This window comes from Adiantum capillus-veneris, chromosome 30, assembly GCF_014529385.1.
Source record: "Adiantum capillus-veneris isolate H3 chromosome 30, ASM1452938v2, whole genome shotgun sequence".
Classification (NCBI taxonomy): domain Eukaryota; kingdom Viridiplantae; phylum Streptophyta; class Polypodiopsida; order Polypodiales; family Pteridaceae; genus Adiantum; species Adiantum capillus-veneris.
In genome coordinates this window covers 789421-814531 of record NC_140960.1, presented here as the reverse complement: position 1 = coordinate 814531, position 25111 = coordinate 789421, and the positions used below count along the sequence as shown (strand labels likewise).

At 44.7% G+C, this 25111-nt stretch overlaps 1 protein-coding gene across 4 annotated transcripts in view; it reads left to right on the top strand.

The window, feature by feature from the left end:
• The first annotated feature begins 48 nt into the window (after nucleotides 1–48).
• DRL1 (KTI12-like, chromatin associated protein) overlaps nucleotides 49–25111 on the top strand; it is a 63356-nt gene continuing 38293 nt past the window's right edge. The window contains exons 1-2 of one of the 4 annotated variants that reach the window (XM_086506912.1): nucleotides 49–341; nucleotides 510–613. In XM_086506912.1, the coding sequence (XP_086363038.1) occupies nucleotides 194–341; nucleotides 510–613 (252 nt within the window). In that variant the 5' untranslated portion in view covers nucleotides 49–193. The remainder of the gene's footprint in view (nucleotides 342–509; nucleotides 614–25111) is intronic. The other 3 variants (XM_086506913.1, XM_086506911.1, XM_086506914.1) reach the window with 3 other exon arrangements.

Genomic DNA, 25111 nt, shown 5'->3' with positions numbered 1-25111 from the left:
GAACCAACAATTTTAATTTTTACTTTAAAGCAGTGCCCTCGTCTACTGAGACGACCTTGTTTTTGTTTTTGTCTAGCTTCTTGTCATTTGCCCATGTCCTTGGACTCAACTGTCCTACACTCTCCCAAGTCCTGGTTGTTCCACGTTCATACGCAGGAGGCAGCTAGAGCAAGAGAGATGAGAAGTTTTTGAAATGGCTTTGGTCGTCGTATGTGGGCAACCTTGCAGTGGCAAGTCCACAGCTGTGTCATGGTTGATCCAAGCCCTGAACGATACTGCCATCTCCATCAAGCTCATCAGCGAACCCTCCCTCAACTTAGATCGCAATACGAGTTACTGCGGTAAGTCCCTCCCCTTGTTTGCCTGTGGCAGTACCTGTGAACTACTTATATAAACTAGTCGAGAGCATGAGCGTCGAGCGAAGATTGTGACTATGGCATCCATGGGAACAGATTCAATTTCTAGTATCTTTTGTACAACATCAACCATTTCATCTGTCCTGTATTTAGGTATGCCAGCAGAGAAAAATTTGAGAGGCGTGCTGCGATCTGAAGTGGACCGTTCTGTTTCCAAGAATACCATTGTAATTATTGATTCTTTAAACAACATCAAGGTTTGTTCAGTTGCCTTCAGATTCTGTTTTGTTGTTATTATGGGCTCCTTCTTCAGGGTCAGCATGAGTATTTTACATGCCAAGATCTTTCGAATCTAAAGACACGTAGTGCTTGTTAATCAGTTGTAAATTTACATATTCTATGTATGCCTTTTTTCTGATGAACCTCTCCAATGAGAATAAGGTTTTTCCCTTTAGATAGGGTTTTCTCATTTAACCTGAAACTTGACCCAATGGTAGCTGAACCTAAGGGAAGGTCATGGCTTGGACCGGGTCAATGTTTCAATTTATAGAAAAGCAAATGGCAAAAAGAGATATTGCTCCAATGTCATTTTTAAAACCAAAAACTCAATTCTCATATTTTGTGTAAAGGTCAGATAACAGTGTTTGCTTTGGAAAACGGATTGAGAATAGGGCTTCTCAAATGAAAAGGAGAATTTGTTTAGATGAATAGTGCTTTCTAAGAGAAAGTGATCGATTCTTCTGGTGCCTAAGAGAGCAAACCCCTTGTTCAGTTGGGCTGAGATCCTAGAGAGTGGCACTAGCCTTTGTTGAGCAATGATGAAGCCCTTCTATCCTTTTTTGAGTGCACAGTCTCCTGTGGGAGGAGCTTCTTTTACAAACCCATCATCCACCTCACCATCCATGCCAATCTTAGGTGTGGTAAGATTAGTGCATCCTACCAGCTTTCCAATGACAGTTCTGGTCCTAAATTTGGACCCTCCGGATCAGCCCTCTTCGCTCGCTCCTCTGCTGCTCTTGAACTCTCAGGCTTGTTCTCTGGCTGTTCTTTTGGTGCCTTGTTAGGGCACCTGGCTAGAACATGCCCATGTTCGCCACAACCGTAACATTTACCCTCCTTGAAGTATTCGGCCCATTGCTCTGCCGATAGAAATTAAAGACCAAGGATTTTATAAGTTGTTCCAACTTATGGAATCCTATCCGATAGGGCCTAAGGGGACACGAGATTAAAAGTATCCCAAATCGCGTGGAGATGCTGACGTGGCATTGTTATATGAACGTTTCGCGATTTGCGTTGGCTGTTGACGTGGCACATGTTGCAAGCGCTAGCAGCAGAAGTAGGAAGCGCTGGCTGTTTTGCAAGTTATGAGCATGAGAGAGAGAGAGTTCCATGCAGGTTTTGGTTGTGTGCTATGCGGCACACTTTTCCAAGCTATGTTTTTATTATATTGAGGGTACATATATAAGGGTCACTTAAGTGACCCTAGGGGTGGTTCACAACACCCAAAGAATAAGAACGTATAAAAACTATACAAGAGGGTGGCCATAGGGCCTTTAGACCCAACAACCTCACACTTAAAGGCCCGATGTGGTACCTTTAAGTAACTCCCGCTAAGTGCAAGCAATGCTGATGTTGTGTCTTAGCAGGACACTTAGTGAGAACATCTGCAGGGTTATCCTGTGTTTTGACCTTTGTCAGTGTGACAAGGCCATCATCCAATACCTGTCGTATGAAGTGGTACCGAACATCTATGTGTTTGGTATGAGCATGGAACATGGCATTTTTAGCCAGGCATACAACACTAACTATCACAACCAAGCATTGGAGCACGAGAGGCCAAGCCAAATGGCTTCTTTCGAAGCTTCTGTGACTGAAATATATTCAGCCTCTGTAGTGTTCAGTACAACAATCTTCTACAATCTTGAACACCAAGAAATAACTCCACCAACCAATGTAAAGACATAACCACTGTGGTAGACTTCCAAGTGTCAAGACCTCCTGCCATGTTTGAATCACAGAATCCCCGCAATGACAATGTACCCTTTCCATAACATATGCATGTGTCCTGTGTACTTTTCAAGTACCTAAAAATGCTCCACTGCCTCCTAATGTGGTTTGTCAGGATTAGACATAAACCTGCTAACAACTCCCACTGCATAAGCAATGCCCGATCGTGTAGTAACCATGGCATGCATCAAAGAACCACAGGCTGATGCATAAGGAATACTTTTCATAGCATGGATAGGTGCATCATCTTTTGGGCAATCATGCTTGCTAAGCTTTGTGTGTGGTGGTAAAGGTACACCAAGAGGCTTAGCATTAGCCATATTAAATCTCTCAAGCACAATGCGCATACCCAAAATATGTTCAGCTGCACCCAAATCTTTTATAGAGAAAGCTGAATTCAGCTCCTTTTTAAAAGAATTCAAAGTTTCCTTATGCTTGCCTGCAATCAGCATATCATCCACATATAGGACTAGCACAATAAGATTACCATCAGGAGCCTTTTTAGTGTAAAGGCAATGATTTGCATGACTTCGTCTGAACCCAAGGTTAAGCATAAAAGTATCAAACTTCTTATACGACTGTCTAGGGGTTTGTTTCAGCCCATACAAGCTACGTTTCAATTTGCATACCAAATGCTCTTTCCCTGGAATGACAAAGCCCTCAAGCTGCTTCATGTACAACTCTTCATCCAAGTCACCATGTAAGAAAGCAGTGATTACATCCATTTGATCCAACTCCAAATTCAAGAGAGCACATAAAGCAAACAAAACATGGAGCGTAGTCATCTTCACCACATGGGAAAAAATCTCTTGGAAGTCTATGCCTTCCTTCTATGCATAACCCTTAGCAACCAAACACGCTTTGTACTTGGGTTTGTCTTCTACACATTTGAACTTATAAACCCACTTGTTAGGAATAACTTTCCTACCTTTGGGCAAAGGCACAAGCTGAGAGCTCCCATGTATTATGCGTCGCTCGGAGGTTTTCTAGCATACAACGGAACGCTCCCCAGGCATCTGCTTGCGTCGTTCCGAGGTTCAAACAATACCAAAGCATTATTTCTCACTTCTCCACTCGGGAGTAAAATCACCAATCAATGAAACCAGTATTAAAACTAGAGTCAAACATTTCAAATCGGCACCAAGACAGGTTCAAAACAGATACCATCCATTTCAAACAAAGTTTCAAACAATACTTTTTCAAACAAAGTTTAAAAGTATCTAACTATAAAACAACTAGAGAATTCATTCAGGATTTTGTTCGGACAACCGAACTTTGAGGACGACTGGCTTGCCCTTCTGCATCACGGTGATGGTTCGGTTCTGGACTTGGAGAGTCGCATTATTCTTGTCATGCCAAGGCATGCCTAATAGAACGTCACAATTGCCCAACTTCATGATGTGGAAATCAGTTTTTCCATGATAATCTTGAATAGTCACTGGAAGAGCACCAATGAGCGGTACTACTTTCTAAGTTTGCCTTGTGGCTAGCTCAGCTTCAATTTCTCCACCCTCTGCATCATAATCAAAATGCATCTGCTTTAAGAATTCTGGATGGATGAAGTTCTCTGTAGCTCCGGGATCAAAGAAAATAAGGGCTTTGAAGCCATTTACTTTGCCATATGCTCGACACAATTCATTTGTACTCTCAAGGCGTATGCCATAAATATCAGAAACTAGTCCAATAGCGGGTCTAGCTCTCTTAGCAAGAGGTGGCATTGGGGTTCTGTCGATCGTTGGTGCGGGCATCGGCTCCTCTGGTCTATCAATGCGTTTGGGACAATTAGAATGATTTTGCCCTGTTGGAAAGCATCCAAAGCATCGGCCTTCTTGTAGTAAGGTGTCTCGTTGTTGAGACGTCAAACGAGGCCTTTGCGGTTGATTTTCACGAGATTCTCGAGAATTTGTTCGTTGTTACCGAGAGTTGTGGTTAGTGGCCGAGATTCTTCTGTGGTAAACTCTAGCTTTCCCTTCATCAGTTTGTAGCCGACCGCGGCATGGTCCATAAGTTCTTGCATGGTAGAGACTTGCTTGGATAGACAATATTCCTGCAATGGTGATGGTAGTCCAATGGTGTATCGCTCGCATTGGGGCTCCAAGGGAACAAATCTAAAGAAGGACACCGGAAGGTACACATCGAGAAACCTTTGATTATATTTGTCCATGGTTTCAGTGGCAAGCATTTTCAAGTTGTCCCACTCTGCCAAAATCCAGACTTCAAACATAGAAGTCATGTAACTACGTGCAAAAATTGTATTGAAAGCTTGCCAGGTCCTTGGAGCTAGCGGTTGTGTCGTGATTGAACTCCACCATTGCATAGCATTATCTTTAAGAAATCCCGTTGCTCGAGAAATCTTGGATTCTTTTGTATAGTTCCCTAAAGCATAAATGTTGTCGAATTGCTGTAGGAACTGCAATGCTTTCTTGCGATCTTTCACCCCGGAAAAAGTGAAAAATTTGACTATCGTGCCACCATCCTTGAAATCCTTGGCTTGGTTTGACGCACATCCCGGGTATGGATAATAAGGGTATCCATATGGGCTCCAACCATTGTAGCCCGGTGGCGGTGGCGGTGGCGGTGGTGGTGGAGGTGGGGGCAATGGCGGTGGCAAAGGCGGTTGCGCTGGATGAGGGTCAGATGGCTGCACCATATTCCGGAAGACACCCCCGATCGGGACAGACGGCTGAGAAGGTTAGGTGCAACGGAATGAATATTGTATTTTCTCAAGATTAGTGATCCGTATTTGCTCAAGGTTCCTTTTAGTTCTTAGGGAAGGAGAGAGCCTTCCGTCTTTAGTGCTATGATCACGAACAAAATGAGTCGATATTGTGCGTGCAAGTGTATGAGACTGAGAGAAAGAGGGAAGAGAGATACGACACCCAAGAGTTTGTAAAACCCTCCTCCGAAGGCCCCACTCTCGTCGGCAAGAGTGGTCTACTTTTGATTGCACAAAGGTGTACAATGATGATGCATGGACTGATGCAAACAAGGACTATGCCGATGACGACGATGATGACTTTAAGGATGAATTCGATGCTCTTCTATCTGTTGTCCACAAGGGGGTAATGGCTGAGAATCTGGGAGAACTTGGGGTTGAAATCTGCAAACTTTGGGGCTGTTTCATATGGCTGAAAATTCCTGGTTTTGTTGAGGGTCTTATGGCTGATAAAAACACTGAAGACTAGCAGGACAAGGCTGTGTTTTTATGGCTGCTGTCGAAGGCTGAAAACGCTGAGGATTAGCAGGTTTTAGGGCTGAATTTAATCGCTGCTGTACCTGCTATAAAACGCTGTCTTGCTGCATTTTTCAATGCTGAAAACACTGAGGTAAAAACGCTGAATTCTGCAGCTTGGCTGGCGATCCAAAACGCCAATGGTTGGGGCTGCTGAAGGGGTGTAAAAACGCCAATGGTGCTGGCCTCTTAGGCGATGGTTGCTTGTGGAAACGCCAGGGTGGGAGAAGTATGGCTAGAGCAAAACGCTAGGGGCTGGATCGGGATGGCTCACCAAGGGAGGCTTGGAGAGGGTCTTGTTGAGAGAGGGAGGGAGTACCTGTTGCTTGAAAGCCTGTTGTGCTCCTTGCTCATCTGCCCAATTGTGCTAACTTGGGTTTGCTTATATATTAACTTACCCAATTTGCCCTACTTAGTTCCCAACAAAAGTCACTTAATAAATAAGTGAAAAATGTCAAAAATAGGGAAAATAGGATAAAGTCATTGGAAAAATCCCCAAACTGACTCTGATGGAAATGCTTATGCTTATGCAGTGTGCAACCAGAGGACATGCATCTACACTAAGTGACTGCGCATGCACGGTCTACGAATATACTCACAAAAGTGCCAGATCACTTCTAATCTAAACCGAATGGACTTGATGGAAACCCTGTTATGGTGTAGCTTGTCAACGGACATATAGGGTTGGATATGTCACGTGACATCCCCTCCTTTTCAAAGTGAGGTACTGGTACCGAGCTGCATGGCTTCCTTGTAGTCTGCCAACAACTCTGGATAATCCTTGAAGAGGTAGCAGGAGCTTCCCACTCAACAGGCACCTTCTCAGCAAGAACCCCCGCAGAACCTTCTCAACAGGCACCTTCTCAGCAAGAACCCCCGTAGGACCTTGGCGTTTGCAGATTCCCTTCATCGCCAGACAGTTCCCCCACTTGGCGTTTTCAGCCCTACTTGATCGCCACAGATACCCCAACGTTTTCAGTTTGACCTCACTAAGACCTCCAGATCCCTGGCGTTTTTTAGTTGTGCACCATCGCCAGCACATCAGAACAGCCAGCGTTTTCACTAACGCTAGCAGTCAAATCAGCATTTTTGGTTTTCAGCCCTAGATGCATCAGATGCAGCAGCATTTTCAGCATTAGACACGACAATAAATTCAGCCCTAGTTGGTTGCAGAGGATCCCCATTTTCAGCCCTCGAAAACGCAGCAAAAACAGTCATTTTCAGCCACCCAAAACAGCTCAAAGATTAGCAGATTTTCAGCAGTTAGAAGACCACAGATTTCAGCCCGAAAGTCGTCGTCGTCATCACCGTCGTCGTCACCGGCATGGTCCCAGGTTGCATCAATCCATTGCATCGTCATTGTACCACTTTGTGCAACTTGTTTTCTTAGTTGTCGCAAAATAAGCATTAAATTGATGCAACCAAGAATGAATAACCGTAGCATCCATCTTACTGTCATACTTACTGAAGGTCAACTTCTTTGTGACCAGGTTGTTGGAGTCTGAATCGTGGCTTGCGCCACTTGATGAACTCCCACGATCTTTGGGTTGGTCGGACTTTGAAGCAAGTACTTCCCGAAGCAATTCTTGAGTGCGGCGTTCTCGTTGAGCTTCACGCTCAATCTCCAAAGCCACTCTTTGAGCTGCACGCTCGGCCTCCAAGACCACGTTTTGTGCTGCCTCTTCCGCCTTTCTTTGTTGTTTTCGTTCTTTGCGTTCGTCGCGCTCACGTTCTAAAGCAAGGCGATTTGCTTCTTGCTCGCGGTCCTTAGCAAGGCAATTTGCTTCTTGCTCGCGGTCTTTTGCAAGGCGATTTGCTTCTTGTCTATCCATCATGGCTATCATCTGCTTGACCATTTCCTCCATAGGGTTTGGTACACTTGGTGGTGTAGATGGCGAAGGGGGAGGGTCGAAAAAGTCTCGTGGTGGGGAAAATTCTTCGTCGCCTCTCTCATGCTCATCACCTGTATGCGAAGTATACATTCCGCTTCGGGTGACGACCATGCACTATGATCTTTCACGAGGAACTTGGGTTCTTGAGGTTCTTGGGTTCTTGAGGATCTTGAGGTGTTCTTTCGCTTGCAAACCGTGTTTGAGAAGGATCTTCTCTTCAGCCGAGTTCTACTCTTTTCCGTGGGCGCACCCCTTAGCAGCCTTGCGCTCACACCAAGGTTGCTTTTTCCTACCTCACGTCGATTGGCCGGCCGCTAAGTGCATGGTCCGCTCTCAATGAGTGAAAAGAGACACAAGGGGAGGTTGGGACAAGCCCTTCTTTCTTGGGATTCCTGTCACTCTTCAACAAACACGATTAGGAATCGACACGCCCAAGCGAACTTGGGTTCGTGCGATCTCAACAAGCAAAAAAAATTCTTGTGGTTCTTCCCTTGAGTAGTATAGAACACTTCCAAAGCTCTGATACCAATGTAAGGTGCAGCGGAATGAATGTTGTATTTGCTCAAGATTAGTGATCTGTATTTGCTCAAGGTTCCTTTTAGTTCTTAGGGAAGGAGAGAGCCTTCCGTCTTTAGTGCTATGATCACGAACAAAATGAGTGGATATTGTGCGTGCAAGTGTATGAGACTGAGAGAAAGAGAGAAGAGAGATATGACACCCGAGAGTTTGTAAAACCCTCCTCCGAGGTCCCACTCTCGTCGGCGAGAGTGGTCTACTTTTGATTGCACAAAGGTGTACAATGATGATGCATGGACTGATGCAAACGGGGACTATGCCGATGACGACGATGATGACTTTAAGGCTGAATTCGATGCTCTTCTATCTGCTGTCCACAAGGGGGTAATGGCTGAGAATTTGGGAACTTGGGGCTGAAATCTGCAAACTTTGGGGCTGTTTCATATGGCTGAAAATTCCTGGTTTTGTTGAGGGTCTTATGGCTGATAAAAACACTAAAGACTAGCAAGACAAGGCTTCGTTTTTATGGCTGCTGTCGAAGGCTGAAAACGCTGAGTATTAGCAGGGTTTAGGGCTGAATTTAATCGCTGCTGTACCTGCTATAAAACGCTTCCTTGCTGCGTTTTTCAATGCTGAAAACACTGAGGTAAAAACGCTGAATTCTGCAGCTTGGCTGGCGATCCAAAATGCCAATGGTTGGGGCTGTTGAAGGGGTGTAAAAACACCAATGGTGCTGGCCTCTTAGGCGATGGTTGCTTGTGGAAACGCCAGGGTGGGAGAAGTATGGCTAGAGCAAAACGCTAGGGGCTGGATCGGGATGGCTCACCAAGGGAGGCTTGGAGAGGGTCTTGTTGAGAGAGGGAGGGAGTACCTGTTGCTTGAAAGCTTGTTGTGCTCCTTGCTCATCTGCCCAATTGTGCTAACTTGGGTTTGCTTATATATTAACTTACCCAATTTGCCCTACTTAGTTCCCAACAAAAGTCACTTAATGAATAAGTGAAAAATGTCAAAAATAGGGAAAATAGGATAAAGTCATTGGAAAAATCCCCAAACTGACTCTGATGGAAATGCTTATGCTTATGCAGTGTGCAACCAGAGGACATGCATCTACACTAAGTGACTGGGCATGCACGGTCTACAAATAGACTCAAAAAAGTGCCTGATCACTTCTAATCTAAACCGACTGGACTTGACGGAAACCCTGTTATGGTGTAGCTTGTCGATGGACACATAGGGTTGGATGTGTGACGTGACAAGGTTGCCGGTTGGAAGCTCTCGTACTATCTGGTGTTGGAGGAGGAGGTACCACCTGGGGCATCAGAGGTGGTAACATGTAGTTCAAAAATTGTTGAAAACTTTGTAGTATCGGAAGATTCTAGTGAGGATGCTGCGAAAGAATGTTGTGGAGTTCGTTGAGCAAAAACTGCAAATATTCTACTGAATCCATGAATTCCAAGTCTTGGGTTCTTTATGGCTTATGCCCTGTAAGACATGAGCGGTGAAGACGGGAGCGCGCTTGATGCGCGATGAAGTAAGGGTGGGAGTGGCTAATTGTTAGGTGCAGCGGAATGAATGTTTGCGCTTTGCCCAAGATGAGTGCTCCGAATTGTGCTCAAGGTTCCTTTTGTTCTTATGGAAGGTAGAGCCTTCCGTTCTTAATGAGAGAATGCTATGATCACAAACGAAGTGAATGGACACTGTGCGTGCAAGTGTATGAGACTGAGAGATAGAGAGAGAAGAGAGATACGACACCAGAGACGTTGTAAAACCCTCCTCAGAAGGCCCCACTCGTCGACAAGAGTAGTCTACTTATGATTGCACAATCTGGTACAAATGAGATTGATGCAAGTCTAGGCTATGTCGACGATGACGACGGTGATGACGAAGGCGACCTAAGGGCTGAAATCTGCAATCTTTCTACTGCTGTCCAAAAAGCGCTATGGGCTGAAATCTGCTAATCTTCTATCTGCTGAATTCTGACTCTATGTCGGTGACGATGTCGATGACGACGATGCGACGACGACGCACCGAAAATGCAGATGCTGAAATCTGCGTTTTCCAGGCTGAAACTGTAAACCTTGCAGAAACTGACTGTGCGGCGAGGAACTGCTGCAGGAAGGTGAGATCTGCGAGGTTCGGGACTTTTTTGCGGGTGCTAACTGCTGAAAACTGAAAACGCTGATGTTCCTTGCTGTTCCGTCGCGGTAAAGCTGCAAAACGCCGGGGCTGATTTGCAAACCAAAAACGCTAGGGCTGAATTTCTGCTGTTGTCACCAGTTGCTCTGCAAAATGCAAAACGCTAGGCTTCTCTGAGGTTCTTCTGTCGCCGGAATCTGCAAAAGCAAATCGCTGGCTGATCTGGTGATGAAAACGCTAGGTGATGGCTTTGCTCCAAAAACGCTAGGCCTCCTGGGGGGGTTCTGCTGAGAAGGTGCCCGTCGAGCGTGGAGCTCCTGCTGCCTCTTCTGCCAACTAGTGCTAGCTCTAGTTTGCTTATATACAAACTTAGCAAAATTGCCCTACCTACTTTTGTTGGAAAGTCACTTAAATTAATAAGTAAAAAATGCCAAAAAATAGGTAAAATAAACTAAATGCACTGGAAAATTCCCCTGATGGATTATGATGGGAATACTTATGATCATGCTGTGTGCAACCAGAGGATATGCATCTACGCTAAGTGTCTGGGCATGCACGGTCTACGAATAGATTCACAAAAGTGCCAGATCACTTCTAATCTAGACTGACTGGATTGACGGAAACCCTGTTATGGTGTAGCTTGTCCACGGACACATAGGGTCGGATGTGTCACGTGACATCTCCTCCTTTTCAAAGTGAGGTACTGGTACCGAACTGTATGGCGTCGAGGGAGATCGCCAATAGCATCCGAAATCCTGGAAGGGACTCTTCGCCGGCCCACTTTGATGTGTGGGTTGTGCGGTACTTGAACTTCATAAAGGTCTGCAAAGCCTGCTTCTTTGGGCCGCGCCGAAAGCGACAAAGTCTTCTGAGTCTCCTTCAATGCTTCCACTTCTTCTATGGACGTAGGTTCACCTTCTTCAAGAATCTCCGAGGCTGAAAATTCCTGAAACCACTTCCAACACAAAAACATGAACATACCTATTCCATGTAAGGTGATTGGAAAAAATCTCGTCTTCCTTAAAGATTGTGCATGCAATGTAGGTGAACAAAGAGACGAAGTGCCAAACCGTTCACCACACACACGCAAACAATGAGATGGAATCTTTCTCTTTTGATCTAATTCAATCAACTGTGGCAATTTACAATGGAAATGCCCATGCTTGGTGCTCATACTTTTATGTGCTCGTTCTACCACTTTGTCGTGTCAAGGAAGAGACATGGAATGTGACTTCCTTACATATATACTTTTCAGCTTTTCATGAACAATCCGCATACATCCGTGCAGATTCATGAGTGAAACGTGCTCAACGTACAATATGTAATGCCTAGGAAAAGGGATCACATAAAGACGCTAACTAAAATACAGGAAACGATCACGAATGAAACACTCGAACAATGCGTGCGTATCAATGATGCGAACACATAATACTTCCTGTAATGGTTCTCTGGACCTAGGCTCGAGAGCCAAGATCGGTTCTTCGTGACTGATCGAATCTGCAATGAGGTTAGCTTCGCTAGAAAAAGCATCAACTAACACATCATCCTTGTGAACAATCACATCATCTTCATGCAACTCATCATGCTTGTGAGAAATCACATCTTGATCATGCAAATCATCATGCTTGTGAAAAATCATATCTTGATCATGCAAATCATCATGCTCATCATTATCATCAAAATCATCATGCAAATCATTATCATTCAAATCATCATGCTTATCATTGTCATTCAAATCATCATGCTGCTCACAATCATGCAAATCCTGTGTGTCATGCTTTGGAGAAGAAGAGACTAAGAGAGTCTCCTTTTCCCGAATCTCTTGCATCTGTGCCTGAGCTTGAGAAACGAGTCGCAAGAACTCTTTCATGTGTTGGTCGCTCTTTCCTTTGACGGCGGTTACCATTCTTTCTTGGTGTCTGCGCTTCATTTCTGCTTTTCTTTTGGCCCTTCTTTCTACGTGTCTGCGTTCCATTTCTGCCATTCTTTCTGCATGTCTTGCTTCGCGTTCTAACTTCCTTTCCATAAACATCTGATCCAAAGCCTCCATAGGAGTTAGTGCAATCCTTGACGTAGATGGGAAAGGGGGAGGGTCGGAAAAACCTCCTGGTGGGAAAAATTCTTCTTCGCCTCTCTCATGTTCATCACCTCCAAGCAAAGTATCCATTCCGCTTCGAGTGATGACCATTATGAAGTCGCGGTTTCTTATGGGTTCTTTTGGTCTTGGGTTCTTAAGTTCACGAGGAACTTGGGTTCTTGCGGGTCTTGGTTTTTGAGGTTCTTGAGGTTTTCTTTCTCTTGCAAACCGTGTTTGAGAAGGATCTTCTCTTCACCTGAGTTCTACTCTTTTCCGCGGGCGCACCCCTTGGCGGCCTTGCGCTCACACCAAGGTTGCTTTTTCCCACCTCACGTCGATTGGCCGGCCGCTAAGTGCATGGTCCGCTCTCAATGAGTGAAAAGAGACACAAGGGGAGGCTGGACAAGCCCTTATTTCTTGGGATTCCTGTCACTCTTCCAAACACGATTAGGAATCGACACGCCCAAGCGAACTTGGGTTCGTGCGACAGTAACAAGCAATTTTTTTTTTTGTGATTCTTGTGGTTCTTTCCTTGAGTGATATAGAACACTACCAAAGCTCTGATACCAATGTTAGGTGCAACGGAATGAATGTTTGCGCTTTGCTCAAGATGAGTGCTCCGAATTTTGTTCTTATGGAAGGTAGAGCCTTCCGTTCTTAATGAGAGAATGCTATGATCACAAACAAAGTGAATGGACACTGTGCGTGCAAGTGTATGAGACTGAGAGATAGAGAGAGAAGAGAGATACGACACCAGAGACGTAAAACCCTCCTCCGAAGGCCCCACTCTCGTCGATGAGAGTGGTCTACTTATGATTGCACAATCTGGTACAAATGAGACTGATGCAAGTTTAGGCTATGTCGACGATGACAACGAAGTCGACCTAAGGGCTGAAATCTGCAATCTTTCCACTGCTGTCAAAAAAACGCTATGGGCTGAAATCTGCTAATCTTCTATCTGTTGAATTCTGACTCTATGTCGGTGACGATGTCGATGACGACGATGCGACGACGACGCGCCGAAAACGCAGATGCTGAAATCTGCGTTTTCCGGGCTGAAACTGTAAACCTTGCGGAAATTGACCGTGCGGCAAGGAACTGTTGCAGGAAGGTGAGATCTGCGAGGTTTGGGACTTTATCTGCGGGTGCTAACTGCTGAAAACTGAAAACGCTGATGTTCCTTGTTGTTCCGTCGCGGTAAAGCTGCAAAACGCCGGGGCTGATTTGCAAACCAAAAACGCTAGGGCTGAATTTTTGTTGCTGTTGCCAGTTGCTCTGCAAAATGCAAAATGCAAAACGCTAGGTTGCTCTGAGGTTCTGCTGTCGCCGGAATCTGCAAAAGCAAATCGCTGGTTGATCTGGTGATGAAAACGCTAGGTGATGGCTCTGCTCCAAAAACACTAGGTCTGCTGGGGGGGGGTTCTGTTGAGAAGGTGCCTGCCGAGCGTGGAGCTCCTGCTGCCTCTTCTGCCAAATAGTGCTAGCTCTAGTTTGCTTATATACAAACTTAGCAAAATTGCCCTACCTACTTTTGTTGGAAAGTCACTTAAATTAATAAGTGAAAAATGCCAAAAATAGGTAAAATAGACTAAATGCACTGGAAAATTCCCTTGAAGGATTCTGATGGGAATGCTTATGATCATGCTGTGTGCAACCAGAGGATATGCATCTACACTAAGTGCCTGGGCATGCACGGTCTACGAATAGACTCACAAAAGTGCCCGATCACTTCTAATCTAAACTGACTGGACTGACGGAAATCCTGTTATGGTGTAGCTTGTCCACAGACACATAGGGTCAGATGTGTCACGTGACACTAATAGGTCTGGCTTGGAGGACGAAGATACCTCAGATAAAAATTCCAATAGCTCTGTCTGCTCTTTTGTAGGACCGGTATGCTTTCAGAAAAGCACACGCTTGATGCTCTGATACCACTGTCACAAGACGGGCACCACATGCCAATAGAAAAGAACAGACCGAATAGACTTTTAGCACTTCAATAACAACTGAACTGAGAGAGAGAGACGACACGCGACACGGAGTGGTGGAATTCCACCCCAGAGAGTATTCGCCCCAAACCTTGGTGTCCCTTTCGGTATTTCTTTATATCGCATCAACACAGTACAAGCCGGTACTCCAGCCTCTGCACCTTCTCCAGGAAGCATGCAAGAGAATGAGCCCTAGCCTCATATTTAAAGGCCCTTGGTCTGAAAAGCAGTTACAATAAAAAGCCTTTAAAACTCAAAAGCTTCTGGTCCAAAAGCAAAGCCAAAGAGCTGCCCGCGCAACTTATGAAAATCTGTACAGCCTGCCACGTCATCATGTCAACGCAATTTTTGGAAGTTTGCCACGTCATCAGTTTTTGTGTGTGTGCGGGTCCTGCTTTATTTTAATCCCTTTATGTCACTGGGGCCCCATTGGACGGGGTCCCCATAAGTTGGTAGGAGTTCGTCTTCTTCTGCTTGTTCTTCTTAGGGTTTAGGCCTCTCGGCCGGCATATGTAAGTTGGCCCCATTCTTTAGGCTTTGACACGTCAGCAGTTTGTGACACAGCCACACCATTAGATGATGGATTATAGGGGGCTGTCAAAATGCCATACATCTCACAAAAACTGTTACACTCACGTGATACTCTCCTCCATTATCCGTCCTGGTAGCTTTGAACTTTAAGCCCTTTCGTGTGGTTACAAATGCATGAAACTTTTTGATTGAGTCAAGCACATCACTTTTACTCTTTAGTACATACATCCATGTCTTTTCTATTGTGATCATCAATGAAAGACACAAAAGTACTATGCACCTCCATGTGAATTCACAGGCATACTGCAAACATCAGAATGTACTAAATCAAGAACATGAAATTGCGAGCGACGCCAGAGAAATAAGAGAACTTCACTTGCTTTCCATAGATACAATCATTACAAAAATCAAGGCCTGGGCCTTTTACATCAAACTTCCCCAAAGAGGAGAGAACATCAAGCCCTTTTTCACTCATATGGCCAAGTCTTTTGTGCCAAAGCTCCTTGTGGGAGTGAACTTCAGCTAGAGCCAAAAACTTGCCAGGTAATGCCTTGCAATGTAAATAATAAAGAGTTTACTTCTTGCAGCCCTTTATAATCAACATAGAGCCTTTAAGCACTTTCCAAGAGCCACCACCAAACATAGTGTGATAACCTTTGCATCTAGCTGCCCAATTGAAAGTAGAATTTTCTTAATGCTGGTATATACTTAACATCATGCAAAATCAACTCTTGACCATTTTCAAGCGCCAAGTGTACAGTGCCAACACCCTCAATCTCACATGCATGGTTATTGTCCAAGTAAACTTTACCCAGACTACCTGCAGTGTATGAAGCAAAAGACTCCAAAGATGGAGTAACATGAAACGAGGCACCACTGTCTACTATCCATGATTGTGAGAAACCATCTTATGTTGGAAGTAATGCATCAATTACCTTTGGTTTTGTGATATACATGTCACTAGCCATTGCCACACTATCATCATGAAGGCATGAGTCAAGAACAAGTGCATCATCTGTATCAATAATTTCTTCAATGACAACACTCGAAGCAACATTTGTCTTCGCATCTTCCTTGGAAGAAGAGTCATGATCATCATTTTTAGCATCATTAGAATCCTTCTTTTTCTTGCCCTACTGTTTCTTTCTTTCAAGTTCTTGCTTGTAGTACCTGCAATTGGGCTTTTTATGCCCTTTACGTCCACATTAATAGCATGTAACATCTTGGGACTTACCCTTGCTCTTACTCCTGTTCTTGCCTCTATTGTTTGCATTATTCTTCTTTTCTGACCTGCCTCTTACATTATACGTTGACCTGCTGCTTTCACCGCTGTTCTTTCTTCTAATCTCTTCATTGAGAATATAGCCTCGTACACCATCAAATGTCAAAGCAGCATTGTTGCTCAAAGAGACAACCAAAGTTTCCCTGTTGTGAGGCAAAGTCATCAATAAGAAAATAGCCTTTAGCTTATCTCCGATTGGCTGCAAACTAGAGTCTTCAATTGACTCAAGACACCTGTGAAAGCACTCAAGTGTTCAGATGCAGGCTTAGACTCATCCAACTCCTTGTTTACAAGCTTCCGCATAAGATGTACTTAATTCACAGGAGTTGTGTTCTCTTACGTATCTGTCAACCAGATAGCATAAGCAATGTCGAGACGCTTAATGTCCGTGAGCACATCATCAGACAGCCATCTTGATGTAAGCAATTGCTTTCTTGTTAAGCCTAGCCCAATCATCATCTGAGAGAGCTGCAGGTTTCACTTCCAAAAGTGCATTGTCGTAATCTTTCAAGGATAGGATTCCTTGCATTCTATCTTTCCACAAGTCAAAGCCAGAGCCGTCAAACCTCTTGATTTCAAGGAGAAGTCCTATCCATGCAACAATCGATGGGACACACAAAGCAAGGGTTCTCAATGCATAGGGACACTCTTACGTATCCTACAGATAGATTGGTCAGCAGTTCGAACCAGACAAGATAAGAACAACAATAACGAAAGGAAGGGAAAGCAACGAAAGAAGAGACCTTCAGGCCCTAGACTGTCTACAACCAAAGTACACATGAACCACATTTTTCACTTATTTATTTAATAAGTGACTTTTATTTTCCAATCGTGGGCCTGTTGGGGAGCTTGCTCGACCCAGGCAGATGCACCTATATAAGGAGGCCATTGGAGGAGAGAGAAGCTATTCCTCTTCCAGTGTTCGAGCGTGGCGAGAGTTCACCGCCACCCCTGTCTGTACCTTTTGTTGATTTGCATGCTCCACAAGGTCAAGGGTATGCGACTGGGCAACTAGACTAGGATGCGTTCAGGACACAATTGGTTGCCATTGTGAATGTGTTCTCTCGGTTGGAGTAGAATATAGGTTTATGGAATTTCTGCAAGCGCCACCAGTGTCACAACAGACAAGGCAACTGTCAGTAGAGCCGGTTGAGACTCAAGCCAGGTCCCTTGTGCATCTAAGCAGGGCAAGGAGCACTCTCATGTTGCGGAGTCAGTTGGGGCTCCAAGACAAATTCCCTTTGTCCATGAATAGGTGGTTAGGACGCCTATTCCACATGCTTTACTAGTTCAGCCAACCACCTTTCAAAGTCCAAACGTTGCATTAAATGGACAGGGAACGAGTTTCCAAGCTATGCAACAGGTTTTTCCACCACCCACGATACATCTTGGGTATTTCGGGGGTGGATCAGCGTTTGAGAGCATGACTGGTTATGCGCCTGGAAACCAACAATGTATGCCATGAACAGTGTTTGGGGGATGTAGGGCATGATGCCAAACCCCATGTATGGTAACATTGGCATGCAACAAGGGTTTCAGTGCAATCTGGACTAGTTTGGTGTACCATAGGGCAATTTTGGCATGGCTGGTTTTTCCGACCAGCAGGCACATATGGCACTAGTGACGCAAAATGTCAATGGCCAAGGGGCACCGATGATTTCTATTGCAGTGCCCATGTCGCAGACAATTCCCTATGACAAGTTGTGAACATTGGAAAAGCCAAAAGCATACAAAGAAGGTGGTGCAACTGTAAAGTTAGATACTTTCAGCGGCTTTGAGGATAAGGCAAAGGCTCTTACTTTCCTCCAGCAGTTTGATACAGCTTATGCAAGGGGGAATTTTACAGAGGCCTCCAAGGTTAGGAAAGCTGCCACTTCCTTGAAAGGCAATGCTCTTACATGGTGGACGACACTGTTGATGCAAGGACAGGCATCAACAAGGACAGGCACCCGCCACATGGGTTTACCTCAAGCAAATGTTTGTGTTTGCGTGGCTGTCAAAAGAATTTGAAGCCGATGTCATGACGGATTGCTCACTGCGGCTACTTGCAAGAGCCTATTGGAGTTGGTTGTTAAGTTGGGCATCAAAGTTGAAGAGATGGGGTACACATCAGAGGCAGGGTTGGCATGTCCTAGCCTCTCAAAGTGTGTTACGCCTATCAATGAAAAGCTGCGTCTGCATATTCAATCATATGTGGACAAAGAATTTTACATCATGCCAGTGGAAGGGGGCGATGCGCTGTTGGGAATCCCGTGGATGTTCCGTATACACGAGTGCTGGATGTCTTCAACAAAAAGATCACCTTTCAGCATAGGGGCAAAACTCTCATCCTGGATGTAAAGCTTAAAGGGGAGTCTGTCCCTACTGTATCTGCATCGGCTATCACTTCTGTAATTAAGAATCATCTTTCTGCGCACTTGATTTTTGCAAGTGATGTTTCAGATAATTATCAGTCAAATTTATGTGTTAGATAGAGAAAGGTCAGGATTTTTGTGAGAGTTTAGTGACTGTTTTTGTAGCCCACCAAATAGGCCTCCGTACAAGGTTAGTGCAGCTCAATAGAAAGAGATTATGGGCCAAGTAGAGGAGCTGTTAGAGAAAGGGCTGATTCAACCTAGTTCTTCACCCTTTTGCTCCCCAATGCTTCTAGTGCAGAAGAAAAATGGCTCTTGGCGCATGTGTATTGATTACCGTGCGTTGAATAAGAATACCATCAAGAATAGGTTTCCTATTGTAACCGGCCCGTGGTGGGGCGGTAGACTTTACATCAAACCTTGATTTAGTTTTCACCCAATTAGTCGTCTATTCTACCTGTGCTATAATGACACAAGAGAGGGGAATGGGATACAGATGCTAGAATGCATTTGTATGCGAGTCAGACACCAGATTGGCCCCTAAATAGGCACCCCTTTCGGTATTTCTTTATTCTTCAACAGAGGGAATAAAAGCTGTGGTTCCCTACAAGCTGCCCCGTACAACCTTGGCTGAATTTCAACTGTTCTGGCCCGATTTCGGCAACATAACTGTACTAGGACCCTTCACAGTCAGTATTCCCACGCATTAGATGACTTTCCCGACGCATACGGACACTTTGCAAAACCTGGCGAGAATCTGCAGCACGCTGAATTCTCTGTTTTCTGCCCCGAAAATGCGCGAGATCACCTGTACAGCGGTCCCCTCGCGTCCCCGAAGCTCCCGGGGTTATTAGGGTCCGTTTAGGGCCAAAACCCTAAGCCTGCAAAAATACACAGCAGGCTGTATTTCACTGTTTCGGGCTCCGTTTCGCTTGCCGGTCGCATCCATAGCAAGTCCTCGAGCTCCCGCACATGTAGGGCTACTTGCCGTTTGAATCGGACGAGATTTCGCACATGAAACCTCTCCGAATCACCAGTACCTGCGGGGGATTAGCCGCTAGCTAATCCAGTACCTGTGCAAGAGGCTCTTGCCTCGGCAATCGCGCATGAACCCACACAATTGTACATTGGTCAATTGAAAAGCCCACTAGAGGGGCATAACATACTGCCATAGGGGTGAGAGAGAGCAGTGAGAGGTGTGCAGGTCATGACATCTTGCACGTCACTGTACATAGAGGGTAAGCCAGCACTCCATTGAAGCTCTCCCACCTGTGACAGCACTCAAAAACGAGCTCACAGTTGAAAATCACATTTTTGCCTTCTCTTTAAGTAGTAAACTGGCCTCAGAGTGCCAAGTGTCACTCATTTGTGCATTTTCTCGCTTTAGACCCTCGGGTCTAAAAATATCTCACCTGCAGCTTCTGTTTACTTGGCCACAGAGTAACAAAATGATCCCCATGTCAAACTGCACGTAATGACGCGAAGACATTTTGCCGTCCAAAAATAGCAGTCCCTAAAATTTAGGAGTTTCTGCCATTACATTCTTCTAGGTCATCTGACCCTCTTTGTACACTGCAGCCACACCCAGACCTGAAATGTAGCCTATGTAGCAAAGGATTCCGCTTTGGCTGGCCAATGACTCCACTTTGGCTAACCATAGTCCTTGTCCAACCTTAGTGCTCTTTAGCCCTCAGGCTTGGAATCTCTCTGAACAGTTCCACACTGGCTATGCAATGAAGGGCAGTTAGGTTTCCAGAGGGGTGTTTCCAAAAGGTAAAACAAAGGAAATTCCCCAAAGAAACAGAAATACCCCCCTCTTGAAATCTCAAACGTCCTCGTTTGCACCTATGTTGTACATGCTTACAGTCAACACTGGGGTGTATTCAACACCTGTCGACACATGCACGACACATACATGCTGATTGTCAACACCTCGTTGACACATGTATTGCCTGCGTGTGAACCCTGTCCCAATGACATAGTGGAAGCGTCACACTCTGCCATTGCTTTGAGTCCATAACTTTCCAATGACAAAATGGAAGCGTCACATTTCGCCACTGTCTTTTAGTACAGGTTGGATCCAGTAACACTTTCGAGCATACCCAAACCGACAGTTTAAGAATGCAGTTACACATGTACCCTTTAATAGAAGCAATTACTGTATCCTTGACAAACTGACAAGAAATACTCACTTCTATAGCACTAACCAAACTTTTGGACATTCCATAAGAGCAATTGCCAAACTGACAATATGTACAGCTCTAACTTCATGTAACATGCACTTCATTTGAGCTCACTGTAAGTAACATGTACATCATTTCTTTCAGAAGCCATTGTCACACTGACAATCCATGTAGCTCTGAATCTCAAGGGGTCAAGGTAGGTTGCAAACCAAGGTTATAAGTTCCCATACTGTTAGTGACTTTGCAAGTTCACTTTTTTCCATCCACTTGACATCCAGAGGTAAATAGGTTTTGAACTTTACCAAACATCACCTTGCAACCTTGCCTTTTCTTTTCTTTCTTTATGTGCCAAAATCTGTTCCGAGACCAAGATCTCGTCGAGTTCCTCGACTTCCGGCTGATCTTCAGCTGGCATATCTTTTGGCACATCACCCACATAGGGTCTGAGAAGACTCACGTGGAACGCATTGTGAATCTTCCAACTCTCAGGCAATTTCAGCCTTTATGCAATATCACTGATTTGCATTCTGCGCATCGAAAACAATCTTTCTCTGCTCTTCATCTTGATCTTTGGAGATTAACCTGTGATCTACCCTTATGTTGTCACTTTTATTGGGCTGAGAATTCTCTTTTTGACCCAATTTTGGCAGCATAACTATAGTAGAAACCTTCACAACCAAAAATCCACATATCCAAGTGATTATCCACGCATAATAGAGCACTTTTGCAAACCTGTCCTGGAAATTCAGCACACTGAATTCTCTGTTTTTAGCTCCTAAAATGCTCCCGACCACTTGTATTACTGTCCTCTAGCTTCCCCGAAGCTCTTGGGACAAAAAGGCATCAAATAGGGTCAAAACCCTAAATCTACAGAAAAATACAGCAAGCTGTATTTTCTTCTTTCGGGCTCTGTTTTGCCTGCCAATCGCACCAATTCGTAGCCTTATATCTTCTGCATCAGCAGGACTACTTGCCCTTTGATTTACACGAGATTTCTCGCAAGAAATCTTGTTAAATCATCCTGTACCTGTTTTGAATTAGCCTTTAGCTAATTCGGTACCTGTATGAAATCATTCCAAGTGGAAGGAGTCTGTCCTTGTAACAACAGTGTATTCCACCACTGACTAGCATTTTTTTTTCCAGAAAAGTGGCAGCTTTCCTGACTTTAAATGCTCCTTCCAACACATGCTTTGTCAAACTGTTCGAGGAAAGAGAAAACCTTTGTCCTCTCATCAAAACCATTGAATGTGTCAATGGACTCACTGATCATCTTCTTTGTATGGCTTTAGCTTATCCATTGACTCCAAATTGTCAAAAGAGACAGTTTGCATAATGGGTACACCTGTGGGAGCCATCTATACTCCCTGGCCAGTAACATGTTGATGGCTAGGTGTCCTATTCACTGATGGGATTGAAAAACCAGCCATACCCAAGTTGCCTTGTGACACCTTAAACTGACCTTGTGTGCCCTGAAATCCTGGGTGCAAACCAATGTTTGCATACATGGGGTTGGGCACCATGCCTTGCATACCCCTAAACACTGTTCCTGGCATGCCAAAATTGCCATGAACTTGATGTGCTATTGATGAAGATTGTATGAACTCCATAAATCTTTGATTCTCCAACAATTGCTTGAACATGGTCACGGCAGTAACAACCTGCAAAGCTTTCTCTTCTTGGCGTGAACTCTCGCCAATTTCATGTGCAGTTGGAATAAGTTGTCTATCCTCTGAAGAGGAACCCTCTTCCTTGTTGCCATCCATCCTGTATCCAAAGAAAGACTCGTAGCCTTTCTCACCTGTATCCAAAGAAAGACTCTCGTAGCCTTTCTCACCTGTAAATCCAAAGAAACACTCGTAGCCTTTCTCACATGTATCCAAAGAAAGCCTCTCGTAGCCTTTCTCACCTGTAAATCCACTCGATCTACTTTCAAACTCTCTGTGTTTTCAAGGTCATCCCAAACTCTCTGTGTGTCCCTAACCCAAACTGACCAAGCCTCACTTTTTGAGGAAAAAGTGATTTAATCCCGTCGATGGAACCATGTAACCGGCCTGTTTAATCCAAAAAGGGCGGTAGACTTTACTTCAAACCTTGATTTAGCTTTCACCCATTATTAGTCGTCTATTCTACCTGTGCTATAATGACACAAGAGGGGGGAATGGGATACAGATGCTAGAATGCATTTGTATGCGAGTCAGACACCAGATTGGCCCCTAAATAGGCGCCCTTTTCGGTATTTCTTTATTCTTCAACAGAGGGAATAAAAGCTGTGGTTCCCTACAAGCTGCCCCGTACAACCTTGGCTGAATTTCAAATGTTCTGGCCCGATTTCGGCAACATAATTGTACTAGGACCCTTCACAGTCAGTATTCCCACGCATTAGATGACTTTCCCGACGCATACGGACACTTTGCAAAACCTGGCGAGAATCTGCAGCACGCTGAATTCTCTGTTTTCTGCCCCGAAAATGCGCTAGATCACCTGTACAGCGGTCCCCTCGCGTCCCCGAAGCTCCCGGGGTTATTAGGGTCCGTTTAGGGCCAAAACCCTAAGCTTGCAAAAATACACAGCAGGCTGTAATTCACTGTTTCGGGCTCCGTTTCGCGTGCCGGTCGCATCCATAGCAAGTCCTCGAGCTCCCGCACATGTAGGGCTACTTGCCGTTTGAGTCGGACGAGATTTCGCACATGAAACCTCTCCGAATCACCAGTACCTGCGGGGGATTGGCCGTTAGCTAATCCAGTACCTGTGCAAGAGGCTCTTGCCTCGGCAGTCGCGCATGAACCCACACAATTGTACATTGGTCAATTGAAAAGCCCACTAGAGGGGCATAACATACTGCCATAGGGGTGAGAGAGAGCAGTGAGAGGTGCGCAGGTCATGACATCCTGCACTTCACTGTACATAGAGGGTAAGCCAGCACTCCATTGAAGCTCTCCCACCTGTGACAGCACTCAAAAACGAGCTCACAGTTGAAAATCACGTTTTTGCCTTCTCTTTAAGTAGTAAACTGGCCTCAGAGTGCAGAGTGTCACTCATTTGTGCATTTTCCCGCTATAGACCCTCGGGTCTAAGAATATCTCACCTGCAGCCTCTGTTTACTTGGCCACAGAGTAACAAAATGATCCCCATGTCAAACTGCACGTAATGACGCGAAGACATTTTGCCGTTCAAAAATAGCAGTCCCTAAAATTTAGGAGTTTCTGCCATTACATTCTTCTAGGTCCTTTGACCCTCTTTGTACACTGCAGCCACACCCAGAACTGAAATGTAGGCTATGTAGCAAAGGATTCCGCTTTGGTTGGCCAATGACCCCACTTTGGCTAACCATAGTCCTTGTCCAACCTTAGTGCTCTTTAGCCTTCAGGCTTGGAATCTCTCTGAACAGTTCCACATTGGCTATGCAATGCAGGGCAGTTAGATTTCCAGAGGGGTGTTTCCAAAAGGTAAAACAAACGAAATTCCCCAAAGAAAGAGAAATAAACAAAAATGGAATTGCCACTGGTTGGGGACATACCCCCCTCTTGAAATCTCAAACGTCCTTGTTTGCACCTATGTCGTACGTGCTTACAGTCAACACTCGGGTGTATTCAACACCTGTCGACACATGCACGACACATACATGCTCATTGTCAACACCTCGTTGACACATGTATTGCTTGCGTGTGAACCCTGTCCCAATGACATAGTGGAAGCGTCACACTCTTCCATTGCTTTGAGTCCATAACTTTCCAATGACAAAATGGAAGCGTCACATTTCGCCACTGTCTTTTAGTACACGTTGGATCCAGTAACACTTTCGAGCATACCCAAACCGACAGTTTAAGAATGTAGTTACACATGTACCCTTTAATAGAAGCAATTACTGTATCCTTGACAAACTGACAAGAAATACTCACTTCTATAGCACTAACCAAACTTTTGGACATTCCATAAGAGCAATTGCCAAACTGACAATCTGTACAACTCTAACTTCATGTAACATGCACTTCATTTGAGCTCACTGTAAGTAACATGTACATCATTTCTTTCAGAAGCCATTGTCACACTGACAATCCATGTAGCTCTGAATCTCAAGGGGTCAAGGTAGGTTGCAAACCAAGGTTTTAAGTTCCCATACTGTTAGTGACTTTGCAAGTTCACTTTTTTCCATCCACTTGACATCCAGAGGTAAATAGCTTTTGAACTTTACTAAACAGCACCTTGCAACCTTGCCTTTTCTTTTCTTTCTTTATGTGCCAAAATCTGTTCCGAGACCAGGATCTCGTCGAGTTCCTCGACTTCCGAGTGATCTTCAGCTGGCATATCTTTTGGCACATCACCCACATAGGGTCTGAGAAGACTCATGTGGAACGCATTGTGAATCTTTCAACTCTCAGGCAATTTCAGCCTTTATGCAATATCACTGATTTGCATTCTGCGCATCGAAAACAATCTTTCTCTGCTCTTCATCTTGATCTTTGGAGATTAACCTGTGATCTACCCTTATGTTGTCACTTTTATTGGGCTGAGAATTCTTTTTTTGACCCAATTTTGGCAGCATAACTATAGTAGAAA